The sequence below is a fragment of the Danio rerio genome, chromosome 6 (genome assembly GCF_052040795.2).
Source record: "Danio rerio strain M-AB ecotype USA chromosome 6, GRCz13ab, whole genome shotgun sequence".
Lineage (NCBI taxonomy): Eukaryota > Metazoa > Chordata > Actinopteri > Cypriniformes > Danionidae > Danio > Danio rerio.
The window spans coordinates 41050762-41077500 of NC_141026.1; the positions used below are offsets into that span (position 1 = coordinate 41050762).

At 35.2% G+C, this 26739-nt stretch overlaps 3 protein-coding genes across 19 annotated transcripts in view; 2 read left to right on the plus strand and 1 right to left on the minus strand.

Moving 5' to 3' along the window:
- Positions 1-444: 444 nt before the first annotated feature.
- Positions 445-13624, plus strand: bin2b (bridging integrator 2b). 5 transcript variants are annotated; one of them, NM_199796.1, is given in 13 exon segments: positions 445-531; positions 640-837; positions 1329-1409; positions 3730-3784; positions 5181-5275; positions 5348-5443; positions 7285-7392; positions 7502-7587; positions 7702-7777; positions 8109-8191; positions 10843-11422; positions 11958-12056; positions 13157-13624. In NM_199796.1, coding segments are annotated over 12 exon segments (1575 nt in total). In that variant the 5' UTR covers positions 445-531; positions 640-732; the 3' UTR covers positions 13268-13624.
- Positions 13625-16603: 2979 nt separating this feature from the next.
- slc48a1b (solute carrier family 48 member 1b) lies at positions 16604-22816 on the plus strand. The gene is given in 4 exon segments (NM_200006.1): positions 16604-16713; positions 16801-16948; positions 19296-19463; positions 21855-22816. Coding segments are annotated over 3 exon segments (435 nt in total). The 5' UTR covers positions 16604-16713; positions 16801-16818; the 3' UTR covers positions 21992-22816.
- Positions 22817-24512: 1696 nt separating this feature from the next.
- hdac7b (histone deacetylase 7b) overlaps positions 24513-26739 on the minus strand; it is a 27007-nt gene continuing 24780 nt past the window's right edge. For all 13 annotated transcript variants that reach the window (XR_015493950.1, XR_015493951.1, XM_087257645.1 and 10 more), the window contains one exon: positions 24513-26013. Coding sequence is in view for 7 of the 13 variants with exons in the window: in XM_087257645.1 (XP_087113771.1) it covers positions 25926-26013 (88 nt within the window). In the remaining 6 variants the exon portion in view is untranslated. The remainder of the gene's footprint in view (positions 26014-26739) is intronic.

Sequence of the window (26739 nt, forward strand, 5' to 3'; positions counted from 1 at the left end):
GTTGCTCCAATTTTCTCCATCAGTCAACAGGCAACCTATAGGCTACTTCTGTTTGTCAGTGAGTCCACAGTATATTCTGAGTTCAGTCCTATCTCTATTTTAGAGAACCACCTCAAAATATTCTGCTTACAATTTGCGAGTCAATGTGCTCATTAGAAAAATGTATCACTGTTTTATTGGCTAGTGAAAAGACTTTCTTTGACAAACTTATTTGGATAGCCACCATTTAAACTAAAAAATGTCGTGGTTAAATATATTTGCAAAACCATATAACTTATGGTTAGGGCTACCGCTGTCAGCCAATAGGTATTTTGTTATTTTAAAATTAAAGCATTTTATGTTAAGGCCAATTAAAGTAACGTCAGTAGTTACTATTTTTAACGTACCCCACGGCTAAATTAACAGGAAACACTGATGACTAAAGTTGATGATGCAGTCGCGCGTCGATGACAATTTACCAAACACGTTTGGGCACGACGGAGGAATGTTGCAAAATTGGCTAGTCAGCGTCCTGCCGTGACTTGTGGTAACGTAAGTTTGAGTCTTAAAACGAATACGTATATTCTTCTAGACTGCCAGCTTGACTTAAGTGGATAGATACTGTGTGAGGCTAGATTTGCTCTCACACCCCTCTCTCAGCGCTCACTCCGCCCTGCCGCCGTCAGTTTATAGAAGGAAGCGCCGAGACATCAGAGAGAAGATCGCCTGTGTGCCAACTAATCTGAGCTGAAGATGGCTGACGGAAAACTAGGTACCAACATTGGGGGTAACATTGGCGCGGGAGCTGGCATCCTGGCCAAACGCTTTCAGAAATCAATGAATCGAGCACAAGAGAAGGTAGGTAGGTTTTGGAGTTCAGGATCCATGCCTCTCATGTCATGCTGCTGAGGGTGTGTGTTTTGTGTGTGAAACTTGTTTGTTCAAGTAACATGACAGTTCTAAAGAAAAACTGTACAAATGTACCTAAAATATGTCAACACTATGAGTTGCAGAGCTGTTTTTTCGTTTTCAGTTGTGTGAACACAAAGACTGCCACTTCCTGCCCTCAATCACTTCCTCCAAGAGCTCAACTCTTACTTTGAATTTACTTTTCAGCTGACTGTAGCAGTTTTTTTGACAACAAAAATATACAGTTGTCTAAATTTGGAAATGTACAATTTGCTAAATAGTTCCTGTGTGCATTTCTAGTCTTTCCTCATCTTTAGGAATAGTTGCTGAGAATGCATGGCTTGTCATTTTTTTCAGTGGCCATATCATGACAACTGTTGATCCTTCATGCCTGACTGTTCAGTTATTGATGATTACTGTGATCGTCATGTTGGCTGTAGGTCCTGCAGAAGCTGGGAAAAACCATGGAGACCAAAGATGAGCAGTTTGAGGAGTGCTCTGCCAATCTGAACAAACAGCAGGTACTTTCATAATAATGAGCTTATTTATTTATTGCATATTTATTTATTTACTTATTTTTTGTGTGCAACACATATGAAGTCTGCATTAAATAGAGTCTGATTTTAATAATGTACAGTGCTGTTTTTGAAACGGTTTGGGCTAGGTAAGTTGTGTTTTATGGAAACGATAGAGACATTGAAAGTAACAGGAAACTCCACCTTTAGAAAATGTTAATATATGACTGCAGCTTTCTGCGGTTACAGTAGCTAATGATGACCTTTTCTGCCCTTTTTCTGATGCTTTTCATAACCACAACCAACAGAGTAAGCTCCTTTGAAATGCTATATTTGATTGGTAACACTTTTGATTAATAATGTTAACAACCTTGTTATGTTATATTGACCCAGTTTTTTCATTTAGAAACTTCAAATCCTATTCAACATCCTGGATACATCACACCCCAGCGAATGTGTTGCATTTAACAGTAGATGAATGACAGTAAATTATTTTACACTATAATGACAACAAATCATAATCAATATTTAAGATGATCATAAATATGCATAAAATCATTTAAAAGTAATTAAATGCTTTTCACAATTTTTTTTTTTTTGGTGATTTAAAAATGACTGATTTTGTGGTGGTAATTCACAGAAATTTGCGAACAATTTAGCGATTTAAAAATAAAAATAAAAAAATTATTTACCTATACAATGCTGTGGTACAATCTGTAATATTTTATAATTATTAATTGAATTACTATGGCACTGCTAAGTCAACAGTTAAATATGGAGCCAGATCAGTCTCAAAATCATTACATTTACAAAATTCATACATGCACAGCACAATTCACATTTTATAAAGGTAGCCTACTATGTTATGCAATCTGACACAATGATAGTGACACAGATCATAAAAATAAAGCTTCTTTATTTTGGTCTCTTGTCAAGACAGGATCTAAAATAACTAAAACGATAGGGATTAAGCCAAAAGAAGGTTGTTTAACTCTTACTTTTACCCATGATCATCCTTTCTCTTTTTTTAGATTTTACTTCCCAAAGCATCTGACATCATGTCACTCACTCAGGACATGCGTCAGGTGCTTCCCCTACCGTAATTCACCTAAAACACGGATTGCAGAGAAACTGCTCAATGGCAGGGAAGCGTTTGTCTCATCAACAGCAAAAAAACAAAAAAAACAAAAACTAAATCATTTATCAATTTGACTCCCATTATAATACCAGACATAAATGTAAAGCACAAATAATGTCCTTCAATACAGTCATGTCCAGCAGCCGTCATCCATGAACAAATCTCCATCATTGTGAGCTGCTGGGTTTTCTGTCTGCCCCACTGCTCTGATTGTTAGATGTTTGCTCATACATTCTTTGCAGTCTAAAATGCGTCAAACACAGAAAATGGCCAATTCGCACCACAGGATGTCTAATCGCATCTTTACATTGACTTCACATGTAAATCACTCGCGCTTCATCCTTGTCTACTTACTGCACAGGCTGCAAAACAACCCCCCCTTTCATGTAATGTTAGGATTGTGATTGAGCAGGTGAGATGGCATTTTTCAAGAGACACTCAAATACATCACCTGCACTGTGTATGCAATGTCTTTAAGTCTATATGTCTATATGTAAATCATGTAAAACAATTAATGGCAAATTAAAATAAATCTAATTTGATTATATGTTTTGAATTTTTTTGCGATCATTTTGCGTTTAAATTAAGAATTTTGCAGGATCGCAAAAAAAAAACAAAGGTCCTAATACAGTTTGAGTTAAAAAAGGAAAACTGATGAGGTAGACTCTACACAGCTTTTCGAGCAACGTGCTGTCATTTTTGCTTGCTTAAATCTTTGTTTTATTTGTAGCCGTTTTAAAGGGCAAAGTTCGCTTCCCACATTGCATTGCGTCAACGAACGACCAATCAAGGGGAATGCTGCGTTCCAGACGTGTCTTTTCCGCTTTCTGCGTGGAAATCATGTCGAAAACGCCAAACAATACCGCGTACTCGGACGTGGGAGCGTGAGGCGGGCCGTGGGACACGCAAAGGGCAGTGGGACACGTACAACTCACCGAAAGTCAAACTTTGTTGGCCGTTTGAGGGGGTCTGCCATATGTCTGTTTACCCTGGTTGGAAACTCAATGTTTAATCTTTTAATGTGATAATTAAAAGTGTGTATAAGGAGATCCAAATATTTTAAAAACAAAGGTCTTAATACAGTTTGAGTTAAAAAAGGAAAATATAAATATCAAAGCTAAATCAACTGTTAACAATAGCTATATTAGTATCGCAAGAGACTGAAACATTTCTGATTGATTTTTTCAGACAGATGGCATCAGACTCTACAAGGACGTTAAAGCTTACTACAATGCGGTTAAAGGTAATGTCAGCATGTTTATTTTCTTAATTTACTATGAGTCTATTGAACCAATTGGAAAAATTAATAGCTGTTAATAAAAAGTTATTTTACTAAATAATGGTTACAACAGTTTATTGCAGTGCACACTTTCTAGTTACTTGCTAACTGTGCTCTGATGCCAGTACAGATTTAGCCTGTATGCTGCTGGGTAATTGTGAAAGTGATGGTGGCTTGTTCTGAACATTAGAAGATAGAATAGTCAGTCTTGGTTGCATTTCTCTGAGCATGTGGGGAAGTGAATGTCTGTTATTAATGGAACTGAAAATGCTTATTGTGTAAACGTCTACCAGAATAGTTGACCTATCCACTTGAATTGTGGGCGTACTTTGCAGATGTGGGCTTGCAGAAAATAAGAAGATGGTTGTGGTCTTGTTGCTCAAATTCTGCACAGATTTGATGGAAACTAAAATCACCACAGGGTTTTTTTCAGCCTCCAGGTGTTCATGAAAAAAGATGACTTGGTCATAAGTAGGGCGGCACGATATTGGAAAATTCTGATATTGTGATATGAATAAAGATTCACAAGATAGTTTGAATAGGACTATTTCAAAGTTTTCTGAGGAGTCTAACAGTTTTCAGGTACAGCAAAAAAAAAAAAAATTAATTTGTTTTGTCTTATTTCCTGTCCAAATATTTAAAAAAAAAAAAACAAGTAAAATATTGTTTTGTTTTCGCCGTCAGAAGAAATAAGTCACAATTAAAAGATTCTCCTCAAAACAAGCTAAATTATCTGCCAGTGGAATAATCTGGTGTTTGCTTTAAAATGTAGATATTTGGACTAGAAAAAGGACAAAGATTTTTGTTTTGCATAAGTCATATACATTTTTGTATAATTACAGTGATTAAAAACATCTGATCTGACAGATGTGATCTGTAGCTACTGCTCAACTATAATTTCAAGTCATTGTGCATATCTTTGCGATGTGAATATTGCGGATGTGAACATTGCAATATCAATGCTAAAACAATATATATTGTGCAGCCCTAGTTGAGTATTGGCACAGAATAAGCTATTAATAAATTAAAGTCTTCCTGTGGCTGTAAAGATGTGCAGGTAATTGGGTTGTTTGATAGTCAAATAATGTAGAAATTTTAATCTAGAATACAATTAATCAAATGCATTTCTGTCGAGCACTGTTTGTTTTTATTAGTTTTTTCTTTTGTGCTTGATTACTATAGCATACATCAGAAAAACCACTTACAGGTCAATTTTAGAATTTCCTAATAGTACAATCACACCTTTGTTGCTTGCAGTGGCTTGTTTTTGGATGGATTTAGAGATGAGACTACTGCCAGATTGTGTAACAGTTTTGAAAGAAGGTGTCATGTGATGTTTTGTACACTCCCTACTTTTCAGTGATGCATGAATCATCCAAACGGCTGTCCCAGACTCTTAAAGATATCTATGAACCAGACTGGCATGGTGTAGAAGATCTTACTGTCATAATGGAGGTAAACAAGTTCTTTTTTGTTTCATTATGATCTCTCATTTCTCCTCGTCTTGATCATGTTTTTATATTACAGAGTGAGGATCTTTTGTGGAATGACTACGAGGAGAAGCTAAACGATCAAGTCGTTCGAACAATGGAGAACTACACCGCACAGTTCCAAGATGTCAAAGTTTGTAAAGCTGCCAAATTACAAACCTTCATTAGTTCCAGCTTTAATTTAGAGTGATAATATCAGATGCCAATGCCATGGTACAATCTGTAATATTTAATAATTATTTATTGAAGTGCTATGGCACTTCTAAATCAACAGTTAAATATGGAGCCAGATCAGTCTCAAAAATCATACATTTACAAAATAAAATGCATACATGCACAGCACAATTCACATTTAAAAAGACAATTGGTAAATGCACAAACCCAATCTGTAAAATCAAAACTCGATTCAATAATACACAAATCCAACTCGAAAATTTAAAACATGATTCAAAAATAGACAAATCCAATTAAAAAATTAAAAACACGATTCAAAAATACACAAATCCAACTCGCAAATTCAAAACACGAATCAAAAATAGACTAATCCAATTCATAATTCAAAACACCATTCAAAAATCCAATTCGTAATTTCAAAACACGATTCAAAATTACACAAATGCAATTTGTAAATTTAAAACACGATTCAAAAAGAGACAAATGCAATTCGCAATTTTAAAAAAACAATTCATAATAGACCCAAATTTAATTCATTTGGTGAAAATATTCCAGCTTTTTACTTGTGAATTTATGAATCGTTTGTTGTATTTATGGATTGTGTTTTGAATTTACAAATTAGATTTTATAATCGTAAATTGTGCTGTGCATGTATGAATTTTATTTTGTAAATGTATTATTTTTGAGACTGATCTGGCTCCATAATTAAAGGCATATTTCACCCAAAATGAACATTTTGTCATCATTTACACACCCGTCCAAACCAAAGGTCAACAAGTGAGACCTTTTCAGTAGTGCTGCACTATATATCGTTTCAGCATCGTTATCGCAATGTGATCATTTTCGATAGTCACAACACAGGATCTGCAATGTAAAGTTCAGCTTCAGTTTATTCATCCCTCAGGATGTTTGAGAGTTATAGCTGAGCAAGAAACATATTGTTGAGTGATTGTGAAGTTTAACGTTAATAGAGCGAAAGAGTGCTTATTTGCTTTGTTTTTCAGGCCTATGACTTTAAGATTTCATTTTGTTATTTGTGTACAAGAAATTATAATAATTACAATTGTCATCAACAATTTGTTGCATTTAACTTTTATGCAATGAAGACTATTAGACTATACAGTTAGGCTCACCAAAAATCAAATATAATATAGTGTACAGATTATCTGGCCTATGACATCATCTTAGTCAATATAAAATTATGAGTTCTTTCCAAATTTATCTGAAAAAGTCATCTGGTGAAATAATTAAATTCATATCGCAATAAATACCGCAGAAAAACAAAATATCACAATGTCTGATGTCCATGTAGTGCAGCACTACTTTTCAGTCATTTTGCAGCTGAACATTTTTTCATGCTACTGTGAAAAAAATATTTTCACTAATCAGAGCTGTTATATAAATATAGCCAAGAGGCGCCAAAAGATAGTGACCTTTTTGTTTGCTTGTCTTTCTTAGAAATTCATCAAATGTTTAGACTGGTATAGTTAGTTTTATGAATTGGGCATTGGCCTGTACTGCTTTAGAAGTACGATGCTCGACATATACATGTACACCCCTCACAAATCTATTTTTTAAACTAATATTTTTAATAGGAAGCTATACAATTATATTTGTGCATGTATGTTAGATTAGTCAGTACTGAAGCCAAATCTGCAGCTTATCTAACAAAATAACTTACAAGGGTATGAAACAAATTAAGGGTGAATAAAAGAGGAGAGAAATTGAGTTTTTAGGTGCACTGTCACTTTAAGCTCACTGTTCTGTTGCTATACATTCTGTAATTCTGTGATCTTGCAGGAAAGAGTAGCTAAACGAGGAAGGAAACTAGTTGATTATGATTCGACCCGTCATCATCTGGAGGCGTTACAAAGCGCCAAGAAGAGAGATGATGCCAAAGTAAATAAGGTCAGCTAACATTTGATCATTTCAACATCTTATTTAGAAATAATCCATATTGCAAATGTATATTTATAGCTGAACTGTTTGTATGGTCATTGTTTCTAATTCCTCTCAGGCTGAGGAAGAGTTTAACAAAGCCCAGGAGGTATTTGAAGACATTAACAAAGAGTTGAGAGAGGAACTGCCTGTTCTCTATCAAAGGTTGGTGCAGCTTTATCAAACAAAATTCCCCAAAAATTCCTCCCAGTTAAACAAAAACGTTCCTGATGGTACAAATAGTAACTTAATTTGGGTACACTCTCTTCCTGCTTTCAGTCGTATCAGTTGCTATGTCACCATGTTCCAGAACATCTCAAACCTGCGGGATGTTTTCTACAAGGAGATGAGTATGGTAAGAATTGCACTTTTCCTGTTGTGAATTACAGTTTTTCTTGATTTGCTTTGACGCATCTTACAAGATTTCTTTTGTATTTAAAATGTGTAGTGTTACAGCAAACAGTAATCTTACAGGACCTCTGAGAAGAACATTTGCATGTATAAGATCTACTTTGACTCACTGAATGACTTTTATTTATTGATTAGATAATTTATTTATTTTTTTTATCAGTATGAGCTGCATCATTCTCTTTTTAGTAACCATGTTTAATGTTATTTAAATCTTAGTTTAAAAAGGTTGAAGAGTTTAGTGTTACTGACCGTCAAAATGTATTTTCACATTTCAGTTGAATCACAACATTTATAATATGATGAAGAAGCTTGAAGATCAGCACTCCACCAAACCCTTCATAGTTAAAGGACTAAACAGGTAACATTTGTTTTTTTGAATAATCAAGATCTGTAGTAGATGCAAAGTTTAGACTTGTTATATGATGGCATGGACATACAATCCACACATGCACTAGAAAGATTCATCCTTGCCAAATATCTACACTTTTTCTCTTCAAAAGTTATAAGCAGTAGGAATATCTTTGTAGTTATTGTTAAATAGAGTGAGGGAAGTACCTTTTAAACCCCCACTGATCAATGCAAGCGTTTATAGTTTGCCATATTTATTGGTTTACTGTTGTTCCATCTCAATTGTTTTGCCCACTGTGAAGGTACAGTAGTGCAAAAATTATTTAAAGCACATATGCAAGCTATGTGTACATTATGCATATGGTTTAAAAATGGGCGGTGGACGTGGTTTGCATGTACTGTTTTTGTGACCTAAAAATGTAATCAACTGTAATGCTGGTTTAATAGCAGCTTTTATCCTATTTTGGGTCAAATAAAAGCAACCTTGGTGAACATTAGAAATGTTAACCCCTACCCCAAGGTTTGAGCAGTAGAAATAAATATTGTATGTCCTTAAAAACAGTTAGACATTGTACTTGGGTGCAGTTATTGGTTTGTGGAAAAACATGGTTGATATTTGAAATCAACACACCAGTATATAGCATTGGCTACATCTGACAGATCAAGCTAAAATGTTTACATTTAAACGGGTGTATTAATACAACAACATACATTGTTTATTGGTGTGTGTGGTTTCAAAGAAACAATGACACAACCTTGGTATCTGTTTTCAGGCCTTTCTGCTTTCTATTATCTCTCTATAACTGGAAATAATTTTCAGAACTATCCTGGCTCTTGCCTGATTCTAAATGTTACAGTATGTTTCCAGTAATACACACCGAACAGACAGCTGGCAAATGTTCACAAAATGACTTGTTTTGGTGTTGAAATGTATTTTTTTATGTTTTTCAGTGATAATTGCTTGCTTCATCTTTTGGGTGTTCACACACCTATATTTTGTTTCATTTGGTATGGACCAAATATATATATATATATATATATATATATATATATATATATATATATATATATATATATATATATATATATATATATATATATATATATATATATATAGTCTTAGTTCACTTGGCATTTACACTGTTATTTTGAACACAAAATATAAACACACACAAACACACACACACACACACACACACACACACACACACACAAGCATTTATTATATTTTACAGAACATTCAGAACAATGTTTCACTAAATGTATTTGTATATTCAACAAGTATATTGTATGTATTCAACAAATATGTTGTACAACAAAGCAAATTGAACTGTATATGTTGAACAATATGAACCGTGTTGGGGAAAGTTACTTTAGAAAGTAATGCATTACAATATTGAGTTACTCTACAAAAAGTAACTAGTTACATTACTTGGTTAATTATTTTAGTAAGTAATGCGTTACTTTACTTTTTCAGTAGGCCCACACGAAATCTGCAAGCGCAGAAATTCTCAGATTTTTAGGCCATCATTAAGTCTATGTGTGCAATATTATATTTCACTAATATTATTGTGATATAATAATAGTAATATTAAAACGTTCATATGATTTATTTACAATACAAATAGTGAACTAATATGTTCTGTCTTTTAGTAGACACATTAAATGAGAGACTGTTTACCAAATAAGTAGATCTAATTGGATTTGCATTGTAAACATCAAATAAAAGTAAAAAATGTATTTATTTCATAAATTAAGTTTTTAGTTAAATTAAACTAAATTCTCAGCAGAAATAGCAAAATATTCTGTCTGGTCTTACTTTTTGAGTTACTTTTGCATTTTTTTTAATAGAAGAGCTCTGTAATTAACAATGCACTGTATAACCTACACCTTCATTTACCTTTTAAAAATTACACCAAAAAAACATCCCGTACATATACAGATCATCTACTTTTGTACTATTTGTCTTATTAGTTATGTCACTGTCTGTCAAATTAATCAAAACAAAAAGTAACTTGCATTACTTTTTTTAAAAGTAACTCAGTCCTAATTTTTACTTGGTTTATTCATTTCCTAGAAAAGTATTATTATTGTGTAACTCGCATTACTTCTATTGCGTTACCCCCAAAACTGAATATGAACTTCATATTTCATTTGTACCACACCAGAGTTCATCTGGGAGTAGACTTAGACCAACCTCTGCTTATTTAGTGCACACCATGTATCAGAGGGCAGCATTTATAATTAATCAAATGAACTGCACCGATAGAGCAATTGCACAGTTTGCTTTAATTTATATGAATTTAATTGAGTTTTTAATCAATCCAAATCTGCAAAGGCTGAGCACCTACCTTAATGGGATAGTGCACCCCAAAAATATTAATTTCCTTAAGTGGTTTTACATTTGATGCATTTCTTTATTCTGTTGAACACAAGATATAATCATGAATATTGGACAAATGCAGCCATTGACGTCCAAACAAAAAACACAATGGAGGTCAATGACTTCAGACTATCTTTCTGTGTGTTCATCAGAAGAAAGAAACTGAAATGGGTTTAAAACACGTGGAGGATGAATACACGATGGCTGTGCCTTTTAAATCAATTATTTTTTTATGTTTTGTATTGTCTTTTAATGTTACTTGCTTTACTTTCTTCTAGTTCTAAATCAAAGAAGAGAAAATCTGTTACGATCTCTGCACCGATCCCCTGTAACACCGCCTTCCCTACTGATCATCCGGCTATGAGCAAGCTCAGCATGCCCGACACCCTCGCACACACAGACACACGCATACACACTCCCTCAAAGAGCACAGAAATATCAGAATCCGAGTCAGACTCTTTTGACAGTGAACCCAACACCCCCAAACGGCAGTCTTTGTGTTCAGTTCGTTCTGATGGAGCCAGCGAAAACACATCTGGGAGTACCACTGATGAGACCGTACAAGCAAACGGTCAGGAACATCAAGATTCAGTGTCTGTTGAGCGCCAGGAAGAGGAGGAATCTAAATTATCACAAGCAGCATCATCAGAGGACGCCCATAATGCATCAACAGATGGAGACGATCAGACTAAACTTTTATCGGCCGATGAGGACAAACCTGCACCCATCCCCACTCCTCGAAGATCCAGCACATCAAAGAAGGATGAAGGAGAGACAAATGAAAATACAAAAGGATCCAGTGAAGATGTGAAGGAACAAAAGACGGAGTATGAAAATCCTCCAGGTTTCCTCTATAAGGTAGAGTCCCTTAAAGGCATAATTCAACCGAAAATGAAATGGGTTACCATTTATTTATGAGTTTCTATCTTCTATTGAACACAAAAGAACATACTTTGAAGAATGTCAGAAAGTAAGCATTAAAATTCATTGGAAAAATAACCACTGTAGAGTTCAATAGCTACTGGTTTTCAATATTCTTAAAGTCATCTGAATAAGTCATGACAGAAATCCAAAATCAAACAAAAAGCTCGGGGAAGCTTAAATAATGTGTCAGTGCTCTTTGGACAAGGGATTCAAACAGCAAAAATTGGTCCAAGACACTCGAAAAATGTGGAAAAAATATTAAAAAGCCTTTATTGACATGACTAATCCTTAAAAAACCAATGCGTTTCGGCAAAGTGAAACATGTAGGTGTTTTTAAGGATTTTAAAGCATTTTTCGAGTGCCTTGGACTGAGTTTTGCTGTTAAGTCATGACAGAACTTTTGTCTGTTGACAACTCTCCTGTAAGATTGATTTGTGTCGTTGATGTTTTTGTTTCGATTATTTTTCAGGCTGTTGCTCTGAAGAGTCAAGACTCAGATGAAGGTGTGCTGCTTCTGTTTGAAAAGGGAGATCTGATCCTTACGTTTGTAGATGATGAAGAAGAAAAGGTATGCAGATATATATACCTAAATATATATATATATATATATATGCGCGCGTGAAGATCCCCTGTGCGCTCGCGAGCTGTAGTTTTCTCGCGTGTAGACCTGTAATCTGCTCACGGTTCACTTCTCCTCGCGCGCAAACATCACCGCTGCACCTTAGCAACCACCTAGAACGCTCTAGCAGCCACCTTGCAACGCCTTAGCAACCACTCAGAACACCCTAGCAACCATCTAGCAATGCCTGAGAAACCACTCAGAACACCCTAGCAACACCTTAGCAATCATTTAACACTCTAGCAACCATCTATCAATGCCTTAGTAACTGCCTAGCATCCACTCAACACCATAGCAAGCCCCTAGCAACAATTCAGAACACTCTAGCAACCATCTAGTTATGCTTTAGTAACTGCCTAGCAACCACTCAGAACACCTAAACATCCACCTAGCAACACTTTAGCAACCACTCGGAACACCATAGCAACAACCTAGCAATCACTCAGAACAGCCAAGCAACTGCATAACACCTAAGCAATGACCGAGAACATCCTAGCAATGTTTTAGCAACCACTCAGAACCCCATAGCAACTGTCTAGCAACCATTCAGAACACCCTAGCAACCACCTAGCAACACCTTAGGAACCACTTAGAACAGCCTAGCAATGCCTTAGCAACTGCCTAGCAACCATTCAGAACACTCTAGCAACTGCCTAGCACCACCTTGGCAACCATTTAGAACACCCTAGCAACCGCCTTGCAAGAAAGATGTCAATCCAGAATAGAAACATGCTAAAATGTTTCAAATTTCTTAATGTCTTAAAATATTTTAACTTTTAAACCTACTTCAAACTTTCAGACTCGGCTTTCTCAAACCACCAGAATGTTTGTCTAAGAACTTTACTTGTTATATTAACTGTGGACAATAGTAAACAGTCCCATTGCTTATCCTCAGTAGGTTGTATTGTCAGTAGTAAACATGATGTTATTACGAGAATTATTAGCAGAAATGTAATTATTGAGTGAACTAACCCTTTAATGTGTTAATTTAATAAAACAGCCTGAAACCTGTTAGCACCATTAAACAGTCCTGTAATATTGTGTTTCAGCCTGACGGCTTTGTGTGGGGAGTGAGAGAGCAGGACTGGATCCAGTACAAGGATCTGACTCTTCTCTCCGGCATCGTGGAGGAGTCTGAGATCGAGCGCATCACCTCATGAAGGGCGCCATGTGAACCCAAAGCCCCTTCAGTGCCTGTGGAGTGTCCTCATGACTGGATGTTGTAATATGAACTCTGTCTGCACTGTGCTCTAGACTTGAAAGACACTCTTGTCTTGTCATTTGTTGTCTTTACAAACTTCCTGTTGCGGACTCGACCCTGCAGACAGTCTTAGTCCTTTATTTTCAGATCTTCTCTGACTTTTATAGATCCTAATAACAATCACTAGATTTACACATCATTTATCATTTGTCACTGTTTAATACTTATGAACGTTCCAGTATATTGTGTACAAAAAATATATATTTTTAAACATTTTCAAGTGGTGAATATTAATACAGTTTCTGTTGAATTAGCATCTTGTGGCTCTATGTGTGTCTTGTAATGTTTACCGTCTGTTGTTTCTCATAAAACTCAGTGTTAAAGGTTGACTACCAAGCTTGTGACAATGTTTACAGGACCAAAAAAAGTTTCTGATGTTCACTGTGAAGCAGTTTTCTAATATGAACAGAGAATATCTGTTCTTTTTCTACAATAAAGTTAAAAGCTGAAAAAAGTGGGAAAATTCCAGTACATCCTTTAATAGCATTGAACATTCACTGCTACACTCACAAAAGTGATGTCTGAAAAATTGTTGCAAACAATTTATAAATGTTGAATTTAAACAAACTTGTCAAAATTTATCAGTTTAAATGCAGCGCAAATAAATTGTTTACAACCACTCAACTTAAAAAAATTAAGTAAATCCAAGGACTGATCCTTGAATAATTGTTTTCAGTGTAGTAAACGTACTTACTTTTCTTACTGATACTAAAATACAGCTCTGGGAAAGAATTAATTTTCTGAATTGACCATTACAGCATTTTGAATAAATTGTTAATTTGCGTTTTATTCTATAAACTATGAGAAGAGTCTTCAGTTTTTTAGAAGTTAAATTATAATGTAGATAGGCCAAAAGTCAATATATAAAAAAAGGATTGTGTAGTTTCTACCCCAGAGCTACATTCAGTTTTAGTTTTATATTTATTTATTTATTTGTAATGTGTTTTTTTTTTTTTTTTTTTACCTCCTAAACTCTGAGACTCAGTACCGGGTCTGTGATGTCATTTACTTCTACATTCTTTCAATTTTAAAGCTCCATACTGCCCCCCCCCCCCCCCTAAGTGGTTAACCTCTTAAAAATAGAAGCTATTTTGGGGTTTCCGCCAGGATTTTGCCAACCCAAGTTCAAAAGCTTCCTAAATCCACATGCAGAGGTGTAAATGCAAATGTTTGGTATCATTTTAAAGAAAACCCTTTGAGTTTTTATAAAACACTGTTGAAAGTGATTAAAATAATTGTATATGTTGTCTGTGTCATAATAAATACCTCAAAAAAAGAGGCATTGCTGAGTTGCTGTAATTAATTAAGTTGGTCAGAAATCAGTTGATCAGTAATCAGAAAAAAGAAAAAAATTCTCTATATAATAATCTATGCAAAAGATATTCTTTTCCAACTGATGAAAGAACTTAAAGAAAATTATTCTGATCATCAAGGCGGCATTTACTAAATGTAAAAAAAAAAGTTAAATTGTTAAATATTTACCACAATTTTAAATAACTGCTTTGTTATTGTATGTATTTTCAAATGAAGTTATTACTCCAGTCATCATTGCTTTTATTACTATTACCAACAACAATAATATTAATAAAATAATAATAATTAAAATAAGAGTGATTTCTGAAGGATCATGTTACTGAAGACAGGAGTAATGACGCTGAAAATTCATCTTTAAATCACTGGAATAAATGATTAAATGAAAAACTACTTTTGAACAGTTATTTTACAGTGACATAACATTTTACTATTTGTACTGTATTTTTGATGAAATAAATGCAGCCTTGGTGAGCAGGAGAAGCTCTTTTTAAAACATTTTAAAATCCTACTGACCCCAAACTTTTGAGCGGTAGTGTATATGATAAAATAAATTAGAGTCTTATAACAAATGTACATCATTTTATTGTGGTAATATGCTAAGAATCTGCCATTTTCATTGTTAGTGACAAAATATTATGTATGAATTAGATATCACAAAATGTCAGAACTAGAAGGCAAAATGTCATGTTAGGAAATGTCAGAATATACCTGGTAAAATGTTACAAAATGTTGTCAGTCAAAACTAAAAGTTTCCAGGAAAATGCAATGCAACAGTGTTATGTCAGAACTAGATTTATACCCAGCAAAATGTGTTACAAAATTGTATTTTAGAAGTTTTGGTGACATCTAGTGTATAAAAGAGGAATTTATACACCATTTAGACACTATTCACAAAATGTGAATACAAAATGATGAATATATTAGGTAAGATATTTTGAAGAATGTTTGTAACAGCATTGGCTTCATTCGTTTGAAAATGCTGGCAGCAAATCTCACATGGCTGCCCACTGAAGCAGTGCTGCTTCTGATCAGTACCTGGAGACCACATAGGAAAGCTAGGTTGCTGCCAGAAGTGGTGTTAGTGAGGCCAACCGGGGGCGCTCAACCTGTCGTCTGTGTGAGTCTAAACGCCCCAGTATAGTGAAGGGGACTCGATACTGCTCACTTTCAGATGAGATGTTAAACCGAGGTCCTGACTCTTCGTGGTCATTAAAAAATCCCAGAATGTCCTGTGAAAAAGAGTAGGTGGTATCCTGCCCCGGATCCGGCATGTTACGTTACCCGAGGATAGAGAGGATGTCGCGCACGAAAGTGGAGAGTAGGTGGGGGTTCGGTGTGGCGACTATGGTGGTTGGTGCGGTGGATGGCCAGGGGTGTCGCGGACGAAAGTGAAAGTAAACAGTGGACGATTGAGAAGGGGGATCGGTAAAATGAGGTTCCGGATCCGGCATGTTCCGGCACAAATTAAGCCCTGGTTGACTTACGAAATAATAATAATAATAATAATTAATGATTCCTTACATTTATATATCACTTTTCTGGATACTGAAAGCATGTTACACATTTTTTGGGGGGAATCTCTTCATTCACTATCAGTGTGCACTGTGCAGCATCCACCCTGGATGTTTCTTGCTAGGCGTTTGCTAATAGAGGAATTTATACACCGTTTTGCACACTCATGCACATTCAAACATTTATAAAGTAAACATTAAAATGTAAAAGCAAAAAGAAGTAACTCACATGTTTGGAATAACTTGAGCGTGAGTAAATGACGGCCGCATATTTTCTCTTCCACACCCGCAGGCGTCGCTGTTCTCTGTCAAAAAGACGCATGATTTCACTTTTGCTCCTGAGCTGAACCTCTGCGAAGAGCAACAAACACCCCACACGACGCATTATGGAGCAGTAAATGACGGTAGATGTGGATTGATCGACTGAGGCGGACTCTCTCTTCTTTATAAAGCCCCAGTGAATGACATTTCTCCACTAGTGGCGATAACAACTACAGCTGGATTTCACCGCTGTCTCCAGGTCAAACGCGCGGATTCCCCACAACAACTATTTTTAGCATCTGGATAGTTCTTTGTTGTTTGAAGAGTATTTTCCTTGTTCATTCAGGTGGATCTGACGACAGGAATGGCGTTCAATAAGACGTATATTCGCGTGGGCTACTCGTGTATGGGGATGCTGGTGGGCTTTTCGGCGTTTCTGGTGTGGAACATCGCTTACAAACAGCCGTGGACCGCCGCGATGGGAGGATTATCAGGTAAATTCCTTGGCTGTGTCTCAAGGTGAACTAACCAACTTAACATAGACAGCATTGGTGGGCATCACTGACCAACTCGGAAAGAGCCTGTGATGTGTTGTGTTGGCAAATCCCAATTTTAGGACAAAAATGTTAACATGGATTTGAATGTTTTGGTGTAGATTTTAAAGAAATAGTTCTCCATAAAAAGAAAATATAATCTTTCTTTAATTTCTTTGAACACAAAAGAAGATTTTTTCAAGAAAGCTGAAAATCTCTAACTAGAAAAACAAATACTATGGAAGTCAATAGTTACAGGTTTTCAGCATTCTTCAAAATATCTTCTTTTGTGGTTAACAGAGAAAATAATTCATAAAGGTTTTAAAGAAGTAAAAGATGATTTATTTATGACAACATTTTAATTTTTAGGTGAATTATCTATTTAAGTAACTTGCAAAAAATTACATTTTTGATAGAAAGTTTTGCCTATTTAATTATAGGCAGAAGTAAAATGTAATTTTAGTATTCAAGCGAAAAACATGGCAAACAACAATCAAAAACAAAATAAAAGCTTTGAGGAATTTTGTCCAGAACAGTGTTTTTTTCCTTAAACGTTTAGTTTCTTAGTGCACTTTGATCCGTCACTGTGCTCGAGGTCTTTGAGTTGGTGTTGTGCAAGAGAATCATAAAGGAATGTCTTGATTTTGCTGATCTTTTTGTGTGTTTAGTTATTGGATGTTTGACAGCCAAAATGACCTTTAACTGTTTAAACAGGGTTAAGATTAACAATTAGGTTAAATTTGAATTAAAACTGGGCATATTTTAGTTGCTGCATTAAATCACCTTTAATCTTTTTGCATTTTAAAGTGGATCAAAGACTAAAATAAACATTTTTTAAAGCATACAAAAACTTTTAGTAGAGCTTTATATTATTTTTTCCCCTGTGTCAGTAGTTAGTCATAAATTGATTTATTATGGCCATCTTCATTTCTTCAGTGATTTACATACGATACCCACTGAAATGTAAATTATAATAGATTACATACACTCACCGGCCACGTTATTAGGTACACCTTACTAGTACCCTTTTGCCTTCAGAACTGTTTTAATCCTTCGTGGCATAGATTCAACAAGGTACTGGAAACATTTCTCTGAGATTTTGGTCCATATTGACATGTCAGCATCACACAGTTTCTGCAGATTTGTCAGCTGCACATCCATGTTACGAATCTCCCATTCAACCACATCCCAAAGGTGCTCTATTGGATTGATATCTGGTGGCTGTGGAAGCCATTTGAGTACAGTGAACTCATTGTCAAGTTCAAGAAACCAGTCTGAGATGATTCATGCTATATGACATGGCACATTATTCAGCTGGAGTTAGACGTTAAATGTTTTCCTGTATTAGACGATTCTCTGTAAACCCTAGAGATCATGGTTGTGCGTGAAAATCCCAGCAGATCAGCAGTTTCTAAAATACTCAGACCAGCCCGTCTGGCACCAACAACCATGCCTCGTGCAAAGTCACTTAAATCACTTTTCTTCCCCATTCTGGTGCTCGGTTTGAACTGCAGCGGATCGTCTTTGACCATGTCTACATGACTAAATGCATTGAGATGCTGCCTTGTGATTGGCTAATTAGAAATTTGTGTTAACGAGCTGTAGGTGTACCTAATAAAGTGGCCGTTGAGTATGTAAAAATCTTTTCATGCATATTTAAAGAAATAATCATATAAAAAGACATTTTACAAGGTCACAGCACAGCCACAAAATCCTCATTCTTTAGCATTTAACATTGTTAAACCACTTGCCACCATCTGTCAAACCACTGATTTTGGCCACTGATTTCAAAATAAGTATTATAATGTATTCATTCACATGAATGCATGTTATTCTGTATTTACATGAATACATGTTACTCTGAAGGAGAAAGGAATATTGTTTAACCCATACTTTGACATTAAAATAGATACTTTAAATCACTTTTGCACACACCAAAGTGTACAAATACTCTCCATTTATAAGATTACAAAAATACCTGTAAAGTAAATACACCGGAATCACACACAGCTTTGCAGTCACTGTTTGAAATTTCACATGAGTTTATTGTATTACTTCTGACTATAGTAAACGTCCTACCCACCATCACCGCAGTGTTTAATATGGAAGTATGGTAATGTTGGTTAGGGAGTTTCTGCTGTGTTGTGTAATATCACAGAATGCTCTTCTGCAAATCTAGCAGAGCTGAGAGAATATAATAGTGCTGTCACACAGAAACCCAGTAGTTTTCATGCATGTGAGAATGACAAAGCAGTAATGAGTGCCGAGTCAGAGATGTGTTTGCTTATTGTGTGTTTTTTTTTTTCAGGAGTTTTGGCATTATGGGCTCTGGTCACACACATCATGTACATCCAGGACTACTGGAGAACATGGTTAAAGGGCCTGAAGTTCTTCATGGCCATGGGTGTCATTTTCTCGGTGCTGTCCATCGTCGCGTTCATCTCTTTCCTCTGTGTCGCCATCTCACGCCAACAGTGTAAGTACAGATGCAATCACTCCCATATCTCTTGAACAGAGATAGATGCGAACAAGGGTATTGAGGTTACCTGAAGCTAAAACATAAATATTGAACATTATATACACTTAAGGTCAGAATTAATATAATTTCCTCCTGTTAAATTTAAAATGTTTAATGTTTCCCCCAATTTCTGTTGAACAGAGAGAAGTTTTTTCTTCAACACATTTTAAACATAATAACTTATTTCTAATAGCAAATAATATTTACTAGATAGTTTTCAAGATACTAGTATTAAAAGCTTAAAGTGCATTTTAAAGATTTAACTAGTTTAATTAGGTTAACTAGGTGGTGATTAGGCAGGTCATTGTAAAATGATAGTTTGTTCCGTAAACAATCAAAAAAATTCTTATGAGGGCTAATAATATTGACCTTAAAATGTTTTTTCTAAACTGCTTTTATTTTAGCTGAAATAAAAGCAGATAAGACTTTCTCCAGAAGAAAAAATATTATTGAAAATCCTTTCTCTGTTACACTTCATTTGGGAAATATTCGAAAAAGAATATTCACAGGAGGGCAAATAATTTTTACTATATATAAGCAAATAAGACTTTCTTCAGAAGAAAAAATATGATCAGACATATACTGTGAGACTTTTCTTACATCATTTGGAAAATATTTTAAAAAGAATTTTTTTTAAAAATCTAAGGGGGGCTAATAATTCTGACTTCAACTGTGTGTATTTTTTCTCGGTGCTGTCTATTGTTACGTTTTTATAAAAAACGAATGAAATTATATTACTAGTTTTATTATAATTTAATAGTATTAAATTGTAAATTTTTGATAAAAACAGTAACTTCAATGATGCAAAACTTTATAGTGCTAAAATAACGCAAGCTAAAAAAAACTACATTTATTGCAATAAACCCTGTAATGCAAATATACCTCGTTTTTAATAATGAATAAATTCAGGGTGATTTTAGAGCATCTCCAGGTTCAATTCTTTTGTAATAATTTTGTATATTACACACCTTTTTGTCAGGTGTTACACACCAATGTTTGTCAGTCTTAATTTGAGACGACTCATCATTTCATATTGCTAAAAATTGCTCCTTTACACAAATGCAAAAATTGGCTCTTGTGTTTACCCTATTTTTTTCAGATATTTCCTAAGTTGTTTAACAACAAGTTTTTTTTTTCAAATAGTTCTAAAACAGTTTTAATATTGAATGTCTTCTGTCTTTGCCTTTGATAACAGTGCATATTTTACAAGCTTGCAAGACACCATAAATCTTTACATTAGATGTCACTCAGGCTATTGTCTATTGGAAGGAATGTGTCAACAGAGCTGCCATTTTAGTACAGGGTAGCGCCCCTTTGAAATGAATGTGGGACCCATGTGCAGTGGACGACTGGCCATCCAGAGCCAGAGATATATGCACATATATACATATATCTATATCTATCTTTTCCCAGAGGTCAGTATGCAAATATTTTATCTAAATGACTAAAATGATAATTTTACATCACTTTTCTGCATTGATGGATCAGTGACAGCACGGGCATTGCAAAGAGCAAGTGTTTGTGTACATGGAATGTATTATGCTCCCTCCCTGTTAAATTAGATCTAATCCTTGTCTTGAAAAACACCTCCACTCCTGCTTTCACTTAATGTTAACGGAGGGAGCAGTTCGTTAGTGAATGAATCCCTGTTATGAACGACTCGTTCACTTAAGCGACAATAAGTTTCTAGCACCGCAGCATCTTTTTGTCCTATTTCATTTACATTTTTTGCTGATTTTACTCAACAAAAATCGCATAAACCTAGTATTTAGGCAGTAAGAGACTTTATTATTATCAATACTCGTTTAGCACAAAAGTTTAATATTCAAAATCTTTAAAAAAACAAAATGGTGCCTATGAAATGTTCTGCCTATGTACTTTGTTTGCTCATTACAACACCCGTACACAGCACTAAACTCCAACATCTTCACACTGGCTTTAGTCTTTACTAGTGCAATTGAATGACGTTTGTCCTGGGAGCACTGTACAAATGTGGCGGCGCTATTGACACATGCTCAGGGTCCGTATGCGATATCTAGTGTATATATCTATGGCAAGATACTAGTACACATTAGACTATCATAATACCTCAAAAACTACATTTTGATTTCACTGGGACTATTCCTGTTTTTTCTATTTTTAAATTTTAGCCAAACTGAAAGAAATAACTCTCCAGAATCAAAAATATATAAGGAAATACTGTAAAAAAAAAAATGTTTAACAATTGCTCTGTTAAACATCACATGGGAAATATGTTTAAAAAAACTATGTGAAATCTTGTGAAATTGTAGTTTTGTCTTCAACTATGTGACGTGTTTTGAAGAAAGTGCTGTTTTTTTGTGTCCGCAGCGCTCACAGATCCCACCAGTCTGTACCTGTCATGTGTGTGGAGCTTCATGAGCTTGAAGTGGTCCTTCCTGTTGACCCTTTACTCGCATCGATATCGCAAAGAGTTCGCAGACATCTCCATCCTCAATGACTTTTAAACACACAGCAGCACACTAGTGTCCACAGGTAAACAATCACAAACATACCACATGTGCTCGGCTGTTAGCGTGCAGACTGGAGCAGAAACACTCAACGAGGAGAGTCTGAAAGTAGGATATCAGTAGCAGATCATTCTCTCTTTCTACACTCGTCTGTCCAGCGCTCTTAAGTTTTAAATCTGGACTTTTTAAACTCTATGATCAATGTCAGTCTTTCTGAGCCTTTTTACATTGAATGAGATGTTAAGAAGAGTTTCTGTCTTTCTCCAAGCTGCTGTTTTCTTCTTGTCTTGAATGTTTTTCCTTCTGCTGTTTCATTATGAGATACGAGTGACAGTTTTTAATTGAGCTGGAGAATGTCACACGTTCTCCTGCTACCGCACAGATGTCTGGTGTTTTTTTTAAAATAAGCACTTTAATGTCCTTTAGTAAGTGGTTTAACCATCACAAACGCTGTTCCTTTGGGAATCTTGAGGCTTTATAGGTGAAGGATGTGCTGTTTGGAAAGGTTATGGTTCTTTGTTCATGGATTGAATGATTTTTGTAGCGTATGTTTCCACAAGACAAACAGGGTTTTTCATATTGAACATCAAATGTCTGTCAGCTGCGCTCAGACATTAATGCACGAGTTTGTTGTTCTATAACTTTGAGCTTTCTTTTTTTTACATAATTACGCAAAAACATTGTATTATACTGTTTAGAATGGGTTTTTTTTGCTTTCGCCTCAACTTATGTGAACAAATCCATTATATTGTATTACAAAATCAATATCTTTATGTATGTGTGAGTGGCCCATTAATAAAATAACCTGTTATTATGTCCTTATTCTGTGTGGGACATCAGCTTCTTTGAAACTCAATAAAGAAAGTTAAAATCATTGACAATAAAAGATATGGACGTAGTATCTGTGACGTCACCCATAGGTTTCTGAAGTCTGCAAATAAAGCTACAAGTGGGCGTGGCCAACCGTCGCCATTTTGATCGCACGTCATTGCACCAACCGGGAGTAACCAAAAATGGGCAAAGAGGCGGAGTGTGAGCAAAGCTACAGACGGCTGCTAGCATTTTGATTAGACTGGCTCTTCTTTGGGAGAAACACTTAATACTTCATAACCTGCGACTCGTTTGTGTTCTGACCACATGTGCTTGGTTGTATACTATATTAATAAAGTGTTTAGACTTTTATAAACACTGCTGTAATACATTGAGCCACTAAACATTCTTCTACAAGAGGAAAACGCAAATTACTCTATACTCTTTGTTAGTAAATGCAAGGCTGTTTATGAAATCCAGGCATAACACGTTTCAAATGACTATTCTAGAGCCTACAGCAGGGTCGGAGTGGGACTCCCTTTTCAGCCCTGGAGTTTCAAGCAGACCGGCCCACCTCAGTTCACGACTGACTATATTAAAATAAGGTAATTTCCAATTTATTTTCTAATGACACTATCACATCTTTTTCAAGAAAACAGCTCCTTTAGAACTTCAAACGTTCAACAACCTTACAGTTTTATATGTCTTAACGATAAAAATGACAAAAAAAAAAAACTATTCAGGTGAGGATCGAACACGGATCGTTGACGTCGTAACGCAACGTGCTGACCACTGGACCACAATGACGCTGTTACAGTTGTGTGGCCGGAATAATAATTACATCATCATCACCATGCAGGCTGCATTTTGCTTATGGGGCTGTGAGACAATAAATAAGAAGAGCGGAGCTGCGGCAAAATAATGAATAAAAAGAGTGAGGCTATGGTCAGAGAAATAAATAAATGGAAAAAAAAGTGCGACTGCTGAGAGTGCAAGCAGCTAGAAACACCGGCCCTCGCGGTTAAAAAACGGACCAGCCCACAGGGAAACTCTCCCGGTCCTTCCGATTGGCCTATCCGGGCCTGGCCTACAGCTAATCAATCTGTCAGATTCTGGAATGCATTACTGGTCAAAAGAAAAATACAAATCATAAACCATCTTAAATAAAACAAATACATTTATAGATATGGTATATAATTTCATTCACATGCGAAATGGAAGCTAATTGAATGGTTTGTGAACACAATGAAGTGCACACAGCATGCCTTGTTTTCTAATAATTGTAAGAAATAATTCCAAAAGGCAATTGATTGTGTAAAGCCACATACAACAGCACAAGAATATGATGTATATGTCGAGTTCAGCGGCTGAGGTGACGTGAAGGCAACCAGCGAGACTTAGCTGTCACTCAAGTGACCTTGCCCTTAATTATGCAAACTTAATATAAACGAAACGGATGAGTTATAAAAGAATTTACCCCCCTCACAGTTGTCATGAAGTGTAATATTAGCTTTATGCACAAAATCGGGTTGTTGTTTTTTGTACCAGGCTGTAAACATCTTTTCTTCTGCTGTAAAGTTGCCCATTTTAACATTTAGGATCAATAGAAATTTGCTCCATTATGGAGCCAGGACTAGCGGAGTTTTGATGAATTGCAGTTTCAGTTACTTCCATGTTGGCTTCACAAGAGAGAGTGAAATTATGCAGCTTGGTTAAAATACAGCTTTATTTTTATTTAAAAAACAAAACAAAATCAGACAAAAAGCTTTGTGTAATGTTACAGCAATTTGGTAATAAAAAAAAGACAGCATTCTCAGAAATGCAGAATCGGCTAGCTTTGCAAGCGGACAGCAAATCTCATTTTTAATGCTTGCTCTATAAATAGCTCACATTCTAGTATAGCTGCCTTACATATTCATTAAAGGGGATAATTATCCTGTATTAAGAGTAAAATGTCTCAGTATGTTTTTCTTTTAAAAGTGATCAAATAAAGTGCAATTTCAGATGTTTTCATAGTTTCAAATGGAATTTTAAAATGGCAGAAGACTATTGGTCATTTCCTAGACAGATGCTGATAACTGTAGGTGTTTTTGAGTTTATGAGGAAAAGCTTACTCTGCTATTTAAACAGTTGGGGTGCAAATCTATTCAACAGTAAAAACATTAACATCATTTATGATGTTAATAATAAATTTGTTAGTAATAAACTAGACTGCAGTTCTGCACAAGAGGATTGGCCAGAGGAGAAATAATTGTCCCCAACTGAATGTGGTTTCTCTAAAGGTTTTTTCCTTCACTTTTGTCAATTGGTGGTTTTGTTTCTCGCCACTGTTACCACTGGCTTGCTTGGTTCGGGACTTGTGGAGCTGTGCATCAATGGTTTTCCTCCTCAGTGTTTGGACTTTCAGCAGTGAAAACTAAAACACTTAACTAAACTGAACTTCAACTCTGAAAACTAGACTGACACAGATTCTGTTTACTACAACTTTTTATGTTAAGCTGCCTTGACACAATCTACATTGTAAAAGCGCTAGAGAAATAATGATGAATTGAATATTAATATATTCTAAAAAAATAGAAAATGTATTTGAAAAAATATATTATGTAATTACAATTTAATTTATTCCCATGTTCTTTCATGGTTATTATTCCAGTGTTCAGCGTCACCTGATCGTTTAGAAATATGATTTGATACTTAAGAAACGTGAATTACTGTGAATGTTTTCTGAAAACTATGCTGCATATCTGCCAGATTATTTAGTTAACAGACAGCTTAAAAACCAGCAAAGATTTCACATTTTACGTTTTTCTTGTTGTTGTTTTTTCAACAAACAAAATAAAGGACTGAACCAAACCTTTAAAAAGCAGTGTCTACCAAATTTGTTCCACTAAACAGTCAAATATCCTGAACAAGAACCTTTAAAACTCATTTCTCATACATGTTCATTTCCTGTTTGTACTATGCTAGTTTGATTTGTCTGTCATGTGCAAGCTAATGTTAAGTAAAAAAAAAAAAACCTCAGAAATGACTCAGCATTTGAGTGAAGCATTCGTGTGATTAGAGAAGTGCTCTTTTTTTGGATTGTGTCCTGCATTTCCTTCAGCTTACAGCAGATTATTGATCAGCTTCTGCTTTGAAAGGAAAAGGTTCTTCTAGTAAAGGAAACTGTCGAATGGGTTTCATCGTCCTCCACTGGCTCATTGGGCAATCTAAAAAGCAAACAACCACAGCATCTTCAATACTTTCATGAGTTTTCTATCATGGTCTGTCAATATGCTCATCTGTCTGTCAACACTCTTATAAGGTGCTACTTTTATCAGTGGTGTTCATTTCGGATGCATTTTTTTTATTAATTAATTTTAATTTCTTTAAAATTAATTTCTCCCATTGTGATTTACAAAAAAAAAAAAAAAAAACATTTAATTGCGTTAAAGTCATTGTGATTGTACTAATCTATTTGCTACATTCAATTCTCTGTCAGGATTATGGGTAATGTAGTTTTTCACCAGGATTTCTACTGTTAAACCCATTTCTTTGATTGGTGGGGGGTTTTGGCAAAGTCGTGGGTAATGTAGTTTATCAACAGGAATTTTACTGTTTAACACAAATTTTACTGTTTAACACACATACATTTAGCACACTGTTTAACAATGCTCTTCAACACATTTCTCTATTTGGTGGAGATTTTTTTTTGTCATAATCATGGGTAATGTAGTTTATTACCAGGGCTTCTGCTCTTTAACATGTTTCTCTGATTGGTGGACTTTTTTGTCAGAATTATGGATAATGACGTTTTTCATAAGGATTTCTGCTATTAAACACATTTCTATGATTGGTGGAGATTTTTTGTCAGAATTATGGGTAATGATGTTTTTCATAAGGATTTCGGCTATTAAACACATTTCTATGATTGGTGGACTTTTTTGTCAGAATTA